This window comes from Budorcas taxicolor, chromosome 1 (assembly GCF_023091745.1).
Source record: "Budorcas taxicolor isolate Tak-1 chromosome 1, Takin1.1, whole genome shotgun sequence".
Classification (NCBI taxonomy): Eukaryota; Metazoa; Chordata; class Mammalia; order Artiodactyla; family Bovidae; genus Budorcas; species Budorcas taxicolor.
The window spans coordinates 57,774,252-57,786,630 of record NC_068910.1 but is presented as its reverse complement, the minus strand read 5'-3'; the positions used below and the strand labels follow the sequence as shown (position 1 = coordinate 57,786,630).

At 44.7% G+C, this 12,379-nt stretch overlaps 2 protein-coding genes across 2 annotated transcripts in view; one reads left to right on the top strand and one right to left on the bottom strand.

The window, feature by feature from the left end:
• Window positions 1-10,078, bottom strand: part of AZI2 (5-azacytidine induced 2) — a 35,205-nt gene extending 25,127 nt beyond the window's left edge. Inside the window, exon 1 of the mRNA XM_052639302.1 lies at window positions 9,801-10,078. The gene's annotated coding sequence lies outside the window, so the exon portion shown is untranslated. The remainder of the gene's footprint in view (window positions 1-9,800) is intronic.
• Window positions 284-12,379, top strand: part of ZCWPW2 (zinc finger CW-type and PWWP domain containing 2) — a 149,798-nt gene continuing 137,702 nt past the window's right edge. Inside the window, exons 1-3 of the mRNA XM_052644491.1 lie at window positions 284-336; window positions 9,470-10,413; window positions 11,113-11,173. Coding sequence (XP_052500451.1) covers window positions 284-336; window positions 9,470-10,413; window positions 11,113-11,173 — 1,058 coding nt within the window. The remainder of the gene's footprint in view (window positions 337-9,469; window positions 10,414-11,112; window positions 11,174-12,379) is intronic.

Genomic DNA, 12,379 nt, shown 5'->3' with positions numbered 1-12,379 from the left:
TCATCCACCAGGGGGCAGACAGAAGCAAGAAGACCTGTAGTCCCACAGGTTCCAGACTGAACACTACAACCACAGAATAACTGAAATGAAAAGGCAGAGGGTTAACTCCCAGAAGAAAGAACAGGACAAACTTCCACAAAAAGAACTAAATGAAGTGGAGCTAGGCAACCTTCCAGAAAAAGAATTCCAAATAACAATAGTGAAGATGACCCAGGGTCTCAGAAAAAGAAAGGAGAAGATCCAAGAAATGTTTACCAAAGACTAGAAGAATGGAAGAACAGAGATGAACAATACGTTAGAAGGGACCAACAGCAGAACACCTGAGGCAGCAGGACGGTGAGTGACCCGCAAGACAGAATGGTGGAAACCGCTGCTGCGAAACGCAATATTGAGAAAAGAATGGGGAAAAAAACCCAAAGAAGACAGCCTACGAGTCCTCCGGAACAACATTAAATGCAACAACCTTCACATTATAGGGGTCCCAGAAGGGGAGGAGAGAGAGAGAGAAAGGACCTGAGGACATATATGAAGAGATAATAGCTGAAAACTTCTCTAACATGGGAAAGGAAAAAGTCAACCAAGCTCAGGAAGTGCAGAGAGTTCCAGGCAAGATAAACCCAAGGAGGACCACACATAGTAATCAAACTGACAGAAATTATAGACAAAGATAAAATCTTAGAAGAAACACGGAAAAACAACAAATAGCATACAACAGAACTCTCGTAAGGTTTTCAGCTGATTTCTCAACAGACACTCTTCAAGCCAGAAGGGAATGGCATGATATATTTAAAGTGATAAAAGTGAAGAACTTAAAACCATGAATACTTGACCCAGCAAGATGCTTGTTCAAATTTGACAGAGAAATGAAAAGGTTTTCAGACAAGCAAAAGTTAACGAGAACTGAGCACCACCAAACAACCTTTACAACAAATGCTAAAGGAACTTCTCTAGGCAGGAAACACAAGAGAAGGAAAAAACCTGCGAAGAATAAACTCCAAACAATTAAGAAAATGATAATAGGATCATATAGGTCAATAATTACCTTAAATGTAAATGGATTAAATGTACCAAAGACATACACTGGGCTGTGTGGATGAAAACATATGCACATATGTACTTCCACTTACATCACTCTACTTAACCCCTCAAATTGTAATTATTTTATACTCAGGTTAATCATGCTTCCCTTATGGTTGGCAACTATTTTTTGTGAAAGCTGATAAACATCTTTTACTATTGTGATTATATATTGTTCATTTTAATACCACTGTATCATGATTGGTCAACAGAAAATAATAGAGTTCTGTATCACAAAAGCTACCATTTAATAGAAAAACCTATAATTGCTTTTTAAAATCTGGATGCACATTCACATAATCTTGGAATTTTTTGAAAAATACAGGTGCCTAGGTACTGGTTTTCCTCCAAAGCTCTAGGTATGACTCTAACGAGCAGCCATGTTTGCAGACAACAGGACTATATGATGATCTTTATTTCTAGTTCTTTCCAGTGTGTTTCACTTTTTCTATTTCATATTCAGTGCTCCCATTTCACTTAGTTTATATTTTCCAATTTCTCCACCTTTTTTTGTTACTCTTCTTTCTCAAGCCTTTATCAAGTGTAGCAGAAAAGCTTTTGCATACCTATATACATACCTATATATACAGTATAATATATATACTTCAGAAAACTTAAGAATTTCTGCTTAGCTAAAAAATTTATGATATTTTGGTTTCACTTGTTTGACCAAGTATGAACAGAATGATAGATGTGTAACCATATTCACTTGAAACTTTGATAACAGTTCCATTTATTCTGGCATCTAGTATTACTGCCAAAAGTCTAGAATGCTTATTATTTTAGTGATTTTTTAAAAAAACTATTTGAATGAGGCTTGAAACTTCTAATCCAATTCTGAGAATATCAGGAAATATACTACGTCATTTAAAAAAACCAAACAACTATTAACTAAAGTACAGATTCTATTCAAACCCCACAAAACTTTATGCTCGTGTCCATTATTGCTTTCCCACCTTAATCAAGAGTCCACAATGCACTCAGCTGCACTGAGCACCTTCAGCGGCATGCCACAAACTCCGATAAATTCTCTTTTCTTTTTTATTGTTATAAATATTTTCTAGTAAATTCTCTTTTCCTTTTTATTGTTATAAATATTTTCTAGTTTTCCTTGTTATGGCTTCTTGGATACATCCATCATTTAAAAGTGGACATCTAATTTCCACATACATGAGGTTTTTAAAGTTATCTTTCATATCAATTTCTCATTTAAATACTTTATTCTCTGCAATCACCCTCTGTGTTTGTTCAGTCTTTTAACCTTCTCAAGGCTTTCATGGCTAAGTCAGAGATCTCTCTTGGAAAATGTCACATTGTACTTGAAAACATGTGGGTTATTTTAAAATATCTTTTGATATTCATTTCTAACATAATTCCACGGGATAAGAGAACAGACTCTATGATTTCAAAATCTTTAGACGATGACATTTTGCACCTTGTTTTATGTCCCTGGCTATGTTGCAGTGTCTCCTGGGAACCTGAACAGAATTTGTATAAAACCTGTATAAATCTTAATTATGCTGAATTGGTTCATAGGGCTTTTTAGGTCTACTATATCCTTCTACTTTTCTGTCTACTCATTCTATTAAGTTTTGAGAGTTTCACATTGAAATTCCAACTAAAAATCTTTGTTTAGTTACTTAAAAAATAATTGTAATATAAAGTGGAACTATATGTAACTTTGTTTTGTATTTTCCAAATCTCCCATAAATGTGTTATCATACTTTCACAATTTAAAAAATAAAAAATTTAAATAAAAGTTTTTCTGATTTCTAAAACTGAATTATAGCAGGAGAAAATATTTGTAGGGCTAGCTCCTGCTACTGCTGCCGCTAAGCCGCGTCAGTCGTGTCCGACTCTGTGCGACCCCAGACAGCAGCCCACCAGGCTCTGCTGTCCCTGGGATTCTCTAGGCAAGAACACTGGAGTGGGTTGCCATTTCCTTCTCCAATGCAAGAAAGTGAAAAGTGAAAGTGAAGTCGCTCAGTCGTGTCTGACTCTTCGCGACCCCATGGACTGCAGCCTATCAGGCTACACTGGCCAAAGACTGATGCAGCCACTGCTCCCGCTTGTCCCGCTGTGAGTGCCTGCCGCAGGCACCCTCTGCCTGAACCGCCTTCCATCTGGTAGCTAAGATGGTGAAGGGTCTGCCTGCAGCGTAGGAGACCCGGGTTCGATGGGTTGGGGAAGATCCCCTGCAGAAGGGAATGGCAACCCACTCCAGTATTCTTGCCTGGAGAATCCCATGGACAGAGAAGCCTGGCGGGCGACAGTCCATCGAGTTGCAAAGTCAGAAATAAAATTCAACACAATTAAGATTTATACATGTGTGCGACTGAGCACACATCCAACCACATCTTTTCTCTCTACCTGATCCCTCCAGGAACTGGAAATTCTTAGGTTCCAGCACGTTTATCAGGTAAATAAAGAAGGCTGCTGCTGCTGCTGCTGCTAAGTCGCTTCAGTTGTGTCCGACTCTCTGCGACCCCACAGACATCAGCCCACCAGGCTCCGCTGTCCCTGCGATTCTCCAGGCAAGAATACTGGAGTGGGTTGCCATTTCCTTCTCCAATGCATGAAAGAGAAAAGCCGAAGTGAAGTCGCTCAGTCGTGTCTGACCCTTAGTGACCCCACGGGCTGCAGCCTACCAGGCTCCTCCGTCCATGGATTTCCCAGGCAAGAGTACTGGAGTGGGGTGCCACTGCCTTCTCTGTAAAGAAGGCTACCACCTACCATCTAAGAGATGCACGAACCTCAGGTATTTCGGGGACCTCAAAGAGGAATTCACCCAAATCTACAGATACTGTAGAAGAGTCCGTGGCAACCTCCTGGTGTAACTTATCTGGCCTTGCTGCTGCTGCTGCTGCTAAGTCGCTTCAGTCGTGTCCGACTCTGTGCGATCCCATAGATGGCAGCCCACCAGGCTCCCCCGTCCCTGGGATTCTCCAGGCAAGAACACTGGAGTGGGTTGCCATTTCCTTCTCCAATGGGTGAAAGTGAAAAGTGAAAGTGAAGTCGCTCAGTTGTGCCCGACTCTCCGTGACCCCATGGACTGCAGCTCACCAGGCTCCTCCGACCGTGGGATTCTCCAGGCAAGAGTACTGGAGTGGGGTGTCATTGCCTTCTCCTATCTGGCCTTGAGAGGCCTTTCGAAGGTTTAATCTAAGATTCCTTACGAAAAGTTCCAATACAGCCTACTTATAAGAGGCTGTGTGGTCAACTGGGCTCCCCAGGTGGCTCGCTGGTAAAGAATCCACCTGACATTGCAGGAGAGGTGCGTTCGATCCTTGGGTCAGGAAATTCCCTGGCAAATGAAATGGCAATTCACTCGAGTATTCTTGCCTGGGAAATCCCAAGGACAGAGGAGCCTGACAGGCTACAGTCCAGGGGGTTACAAAGAGTCCGACACCACTGAGCAACTGAGCATGCGGTCAGTTAACCATACAATAAGTCTTATTAACTACACTAAGTCTTAATTTGGCTATATTTGGTTGTTACAAAGGTAATTTCACAGAGAAAAAGATAATGCATCAGTAGATATTAAATTCTAGTTTTGTTAATTGAGGGTGGTTTTTTTTTATATTCACTGTCTAAGACTCACTTCTCAGATGGCTTCTCGTTTTATTACTGTAAAATTGAATCAAATTATTAAAACAACACTCTATGTTTGTTTCTAAAGCCTATCACAATAATCTATTTTTGAATGAAGATCTCACCATGACTTGCAACCAAGGGATTATGCACACTGGAAAAGACATCAACAAAAGACTCTTTACAGCTATGCAGGACAGGGCCCACAGCAGGCCTCCACTCCTGAATGAACTGTAACTCCTGTTTCTGACACCTGACTTTGACTAACTAGGATCAGCACCACCAGACGAGGATGAAAAAACGACACCTGAAGTAGAGAGCTGACCCAAACAGCCAGACCAAGCCTCCATACGATTACTTTGACAATTGCTCACACTTTTGCTTATAAACCCAATGTATTTCTTCCTCGGGCTCAATCATTTGCAAGTTTCAAAAATCAAGCCAAACAAACCATAGGTTTGTGGACTTATGTCCAATATTCCTAGGTTTCCTTCGTGGATTTCTCCTCTCCAAGGCTCTAACTGCTGCTAATTCACTTCAGTCGTGTCCGACTGTGCGACCCCATAGATGGCAGCCCACCAGGCTCCGCCAGAACAAGGCAAGAACACTGGAGTGGGTTGCCATTTCCTTCTCCAATGCATGAAAGTGAAAAGTGAAAGTGAAGTCACTCAGTTGTGTCCGACTCTTTGCGACTCCATGGACCGCAGCCTACCAGGCTCCTCCGTCTATGGGATTTTCCAGGCAAGAGTACTGGAGTTGGTTGCCATTGCCTTCTCCAAGGCTCTAACTGGATGGCCCTTATTTTATTTTAGAAGTAACTCTAATACTATACATAGTACCCACTACTTCTAATGCCACTACGTGGGACCTTCTTACCTGGCCAGTTAATGACACCTGTTCTGAACCTGGCCATAATCACTCTTTTCCACTAGATGCTAAGTACTGGGTAGCTCCTAATGAACCTAATGGAGTTACAGAACAAGTGTATGGCCCCAGCTCTCTCCAGGTTGGTTAGAACGCTCACAATTGGTTTCCTCTGGCCTGAAGGTCGTCTATGGATAGCCTTTGGAAACAAACCTCCAATTTGCCTTTAATGCTTATATTCTCCAGTACTCCTGCCTGGAAAATCCCATGGCCGGAGGAGCCTGGTAGGCTGCAGTCCATGGGGTTGTGAAGAGTCAGACATGACTGAGCGACTTCACGTTCACTTTTCACTTTCATGCATTGGAGAAGGAAATGGCAACCCAGTCCAGTGTTCTTGCCTGGAGAATCCCAGGGACAGAGGATCCTGGTGGGCTGCCATCTATGGGGTCACACAGAGTCGGACACGACTGAAGTGACTTAGCAGCAGCAGCAGCGGGGTTTCTATCAGTTTTCCAACGGTAAGACCATTTAGCCGAGATATTTGTTAACCCATCTTATAATATATTTGAAGAGTCAAATTTGCTCCCAGTTTAGAAACCGTACTATGAAAATGCTTTACTTTAGGAGGATCTTGGCTTAAACATTTACTACTGGCACTGTTACTTCTATTGTCAATTTCCGCCCCTCCAATTTTTTCGCCATGTAGCATGGTAGGCAGGATCCTGGTTTCCTGGTCAGGAATCCAACACTGCAGTGGAAACTAGTGTACTAACCACTGGACTGCCAGGAAAGTTCTCCTACTGTCAGTTTTGATCACATAGATAGTTGTCTATAGACTAATGAACATGCACAATGCAAATGCAAGGCAGAACGGGCAGAAGTCCTATCAGACACTGGAACTGACCAGTAGTCCTCACCAGACACCTTACTGATACAACTCCTTAAAATCAGCTATTAAGACCCACAACCAAAGGACATGATGGACCCAGGGCACGTAAGCAACTGCCCTGGCATCAGGGAACCAAATATTTGATCACCAAATGCTATCAAAAAATTAATGATCAAGGGGGGGAAACTGATGAGATAACATTCATATTTTATGACAAGATGAGAAAAATTTAAACATAAAATTTTTTTCTACCCTTTTGAGCCTCCTCCCTTCCTTTAATGTGTGTTGTGGATTTGCATTAACCAGAACTCCTTAGGAAATAACTTCCTTCTTAATCTTGTAAAAGGCCACAATGACCCATGACCACTTATTCACTTTGTACATTTAGATCTGGACTGTGTGAACTGTCAGTAATATGTCATTTGACATACAATCCTCTGTCTCAAAAACTTATAGAACTATGCTTTGACCTCTCAGAGCTTTCTGAAAGACTGTCTCTTGGACTGCAATCCCTAGTGGGGTCGAATAATATTAGGACAGAGCAATGTTTCTTCTGTATATACATTTTCCTATTTCTCAAGTAGGTACTATTATTCTAATATATAAACAAATCTTAGAAAAATTAAATACCTTACTTACACCTTCACAAAGAATCAGCAGCAAAGGTCAAATGTGAACCCAAATAAACCATCTTCCAAATGTGTGCTCTTAATACCACATTCTGAGAGGCAACACAAAATGGATTCTTATTTTCCCAATAAGAATCTGGACAAGGCAGAACTCAGTGGTAGGAAAAACACTGGCCTGAGATTCTGAAGCCCAGACTCTAAGATCTGGCACCTTGATTATTGATTAGTTTATCTATCCAGATTTAAGTTTTCCCACTATTTGTGGGAAAATGCCGGGGTTGAACAATATCACTCAGATGCTGCCTTTCTGTATTGTGAAAACAAAGTGTTAATGCAAACATGGTATAGCAACCTAAAACAGAATTCAGTTTTACTATGAATTGAGTAAAAGATATACTACACATAATTTGTCATGTCATCACCAAACTTGACCGGAAAGGTATTATCACACAAATGAGCACACAGAGGCTTAAAGAAGTGAGGAAATTTGTCTATAATCACCTGGCAGTATAAGAGAGCTAAGGTTTGCGTCAAGGCCTATTTAATAGGCTCTTTCCTCAACTTTGCATTGCCTCCTGAAGTGAATCTTGTCTAGAATTTTCATCATCTTTCTAATTCTCAAAAGCCAGACTATCCCTACTTCATAAAATCCGTTCATAAGATCAGTCAATATGCTACAGAACAAGAATTAAGTCTTACAGAGGAAAACCAATACTTACTTCTTTTTCTATTTTTAATGCAAGAATTAAGGGAAGGAATGATCTAACTAGCTTATAAAGAAGCGATCATTGAGTGCCTTTTTTCAAGATCCTATCACTCAATCTGAGGATGAGATGATTGGATGGCATCATCGACTCAAGGGACATAAGTTTGAGCAAGCTCCAGGAGATGGTGAAGGACAGGGAAGCCTGGCATGCTGCAGTCGATGGGGTGGCAAAGAGTCAGACACGACTGAGCGCCTAAACAATCACCACCACTTAATCTATGCACCTCAGCACTCAAAGACCCTACAATCCAGCGAAAGCCCAAAAACGTTCTCGACATCAGATATACCGTAGGAAAAACCCCATTATCATTTTTTATAACCGCTTTAGTTAAGAAATCAGTTTGTATGGCCAAGGAATCATAAGTTTCTTTCTGGGTTAACATAGGTGTGAAAGGCAATCCACTTCTTTTCTTTCCTTTCATAAAGTATAATACATCTCAACGCAACTGAGCATAATGCTCTCGTAGTGATAAGACAACTGTATTTTAATCCAGAATACATGTACAAAAGAAAAAACATTGTTTCACTGATTTCATTACTTCAAGGATTATAAAGTACTTCATAACATCATTTTATTTGATAATCATGACAACATTCTGTGTTGGCATGTCAGGCAGTATGCTTTGACTTTTAAGGGAACTAGCTCATTTGCTCGGAGAAGGCAATGGCACCCCACTCCAGTACTCCTGCCTGGAAAATCCCATGGACTGAGGAGCCTGGAAGGCTGCAGCCCATGGGGTCACTGAGGGTCGGACACGACTGACCAACTTCACTTTTCACTTTCATGCACTGGAGAAGGAAATGGCAACCCGCTCCAGTGTTCTTGCCTGGAGAATCCCAGGGATGGCGGAGCCTGGTGGGCTGCCGTCTATGGGGTCGCACAGAGTCGGACGCGACTGAAGTGACTTAGCAGCAGCAACAGCAGCCAGTAATGAAAAATGGCTAGCTGACTCTACAGCCAGCAAACTCCAGGAAACTGCTTTGATGCCTTGGAGAGGAAGCATTATTCCCATTTCAGAGATAGGGAAAATGGACAGAGTTGGTTTCTTACCCAGTGTCAAGTGAGTAAGTAGAAAATTCAGCACTCAGGTTTTGAGTTAATGTTCTCACTTAATCCGGTGCATTTCCCATTTCACTATGTCTCTTTAACATTAAAACCTTACCTTTGTTTACAACTTCTCATTTTACAAACAACATCGCAATAAAATTTAACAAACCTGGGAAGGATGCCCCATTCCCCCACAGGTTGGCGAATTAGATATGACAACTCTAGAGAAATGGAACGTAAACCATGCCTTGAGATCTTGTTCAAGCCAATTTAAAACTCCAAAACATAAAAACGCAAACGTCTTTTAGGTTTAAGAGGCATGGATCAATTTCAGTACTAGTAGGCCACAGACTTTGATCATCTCAGCGTATCTCTAACACATGCTGGACCAATCGGTTTTCATCTGTATTTCAGGTTCTGTATTCTCTTTCACTTTCGAGTATCTGAGCTCCCTGTCGGTAGGGATGAGGGGCTCAATCTACCTGGCATGTGGCAGTCACTCAACAAATGATGGAAAACCATCCTGGGTATACAGGTTAGACACTGGAGAACCAACGACTACGGGCTCTCTCTTAGTCCTGAGTAATGTAATGTACATCGCCAAGGCAAGACCATCCAAGCCACACGTCCCCCTCTTTGGTTTCCAATTTAAATGCGGTGTCGCTGGATGACATAAAACTGAACGGGCCCCTGTCAGCAGAGAACCGGCAGAAAGACCAATACTCGGGAGAGGCGAGAACCAAGCGGGCCTGGCCCGGCTCGCGAGGGGACGAGATTCAGGATGCCAGCTGGGCATCCCTGGTGGGCACCCGAGATGCCCAGCGGCTGGGTACCCCCGCCAAGGTTTGGAGAAACGACCCGTCTCTTTCCATAAGCGCCGACAGCGAGGGTGGTCCCACCATCCGCACCCTCTGCAGGACCAAAGCGGCTACTCACCCAGAACACAGGCTCCGTGGGGCCGCCCCCAGGGCCGCCGAGTTTCGATTCCCGTGTTTGGAAACGGACCGAAAACAAACCGGGTCGCCAGGGGTCACCGCGGGCTTCCGGTTTCCTCGAAGACACAGCCGCTTCCCTGACGAATGCAGCTGCTCCGGGAACGCCGCGGAGGGACTCCCATTTCTCCTGCCTCGGCGGGGCCGGGGCCGGCGCGGCCGGCTAGTGGGCTGCGGCCCGGAGGCGCTGAAGGTGGGCCAAGCCGCTGCCGAAGAAGACCGGTTAGCCGGCCTCGTCAGCGCCCGCCCGGGCGGCGCGCCGCGCAGGGGAAACGCCGCAAAAGGGCCGGCGGGAGGGCGGGCGCCGCGCGCCGGAAACGCGGCCTCCGGGTTGTCCGCAGCTCGGAGCCAGGGCCAAGCGGGCAAACCGGAAGTCAGGCCCGAGGGAGCACCGAGGGCGTTCGCTAAGCCGGTGCCGGGGCGGGGTCGGAGGGGGCGGTGTACTACGTGTCCCGAGAGCGTCCGCGGCGAGGTGGGCGGGGCCGCCGCGGCCGCGCGTCCCGTGAGCCTCTGCGGCGGGCTGGGCGAGGCAACGCGCGACGCGGAGGCCCTGTCGGGTAAGAGCAGCTGCGGCGACCGCGGTTGGGCCGTTGGCCGCCTTCTGCGTCGTGTGTTTCCTTGAGCGTCCGCTTGGGGGTCCCCGAGCGTCGTGTCGTGTGTGGGCTCCGCAGGGTAACGCTCTTTGGGGTTTCCGGCGCTCGCCTCGCTCTGGCCCGGAAGGAGGAACCTGTAGCAGTGCGCTCCCGTTGAGGAGTTTTTAACACCGCGCCTGGTTTCGGGGCGTTGCTCCGGATACCCTAATTGTTGGGCACGCGGCTCTTATTAACAGTGAGGAAGCTGTTAACTTCGGGATGTACCCTGCTGCGCTAGGGTTGTTTGTAGAACATGGACACGTGTGCTCCGTCGCTTAGTCGTGTCCGAGTCTTTGCGACCCCACGGACGGTAGCCCACCATACTCCTCTGTCCGTGGAATTTTCCAGGCAAGAATATTGGAGCGGGTCGCTCTTTCCTTCTGCAGGGAATCTTGATGACCTAGGGATCGAATACCTAGGAAACGCTACCTCCGAAGCGTTTATAAACATACTTGTTACAAAATGGCCGTTTTGAACTGAGTTCCACACTCTTGACACAAGTCACTTTTTCAAAGGTCTTGTTTACAGGCTGTGGTAAATGAAAACAGGTATCCCAAGGGATTCTCCCCCAGCTTTCCCCACCTCTTCCCGTTATCTCGCCAAGGTCCTGATGTTCTCCATCAGGAGTTGCCCTTGAAAGCCCCAGAGTGAGGACTAGCTTCGGCGAGGTTCCGTTTGCCCTGGGGTAAAATGGATTTCAGAGCCATATCTGAACAAAGAATACGGCCCTTGGCACAACTCCTGACTGTGGCTCAGCCTACTTCTCTCGTTTTTAAACAATCTTGAGTCTTTAGAGGTGCTTCAGATCTTCTGTTTAATTAGGCAATATGTTAAAACAGTAAAGAAAATAGTGCTGTTGTGTTTTGTTCTTTTTTAATGGGAGGTATATATTTCTAAGCTGTGCAGAGTAGATACTGTTAGAGGGAAGCGAATGTGTCTTTTAAGAAAAAAATATTAAGTGTATTTTGGGTTAGTGATTTAAATTTTGTATTATTAAAACCATACCATCCTAGGGATCATGTTTACTGTGTCTCTGCCCTGTGTTTTGTGACTGTTGTGTATGTGTGGCTCTTCAGTGTTAGCAGAATGGAATTAAGATGTCAGAACCTATAAGCTGAAATTGCAGTGTCTCTTCATATATCAGCTTCAGTGTCATTTCATCAGTATTGTCTTAAAACCATTTTTTCTTCCCATCCCCCACATCCATCACATGTTCACGTCTAGAGCCCTAGGGTAAGGGAATGGTTTCAGTGGCAGAGATACAAAGCAGATTCAAAGATACTACCAAATATGAAAAATCTGGGGTCTGGGCCTACATAGTCTGTTTTGCCTCTTTCTTCCCATACCTCATCACTCACCCTGCGCCGCGCCCCTATCCCCCACCCCAGACCTCCCCTCAGAATCAATGTTCATGACTTCTGTTACACTGTGTGTATCTGAGACTGTTTGTATCCCTGAAACAGCATTCCTCAGACTGGGCATCATGTAACCCAGACCCTTAACCTTGTAAAGTACATGACGGCTTTCAGGGGGTTATGTGCTTAGTCATTCAGTCATGTCTAACTCTTTGTCACCCCATGGACTGTAGCCCACCAGGCTCCTCTGTCCATGGGGATTCTCCAGGCAAGAATACTGGAGAGGGTTGCCATGCCCTCCTCCAGGGGACCTTCCCCAACCCAGGGATCGAACCCATGCCTCCTGCATTGCAGGCAGGTTCTTTACCGTCTGAGCCACCAGGGAAGCCCACATGATAGCTTTAAGGGTATTAATTTTCAGGTTGTTAAATGGCGTGTTTCTTCCCGAAAATTGATCTGCGTCCGACTGTGCCTGAGCTCGGACACCTCTCCCCTTTCCTTTTCAGTAACTGTCCCTCTCCCAGTCTACAATTAAA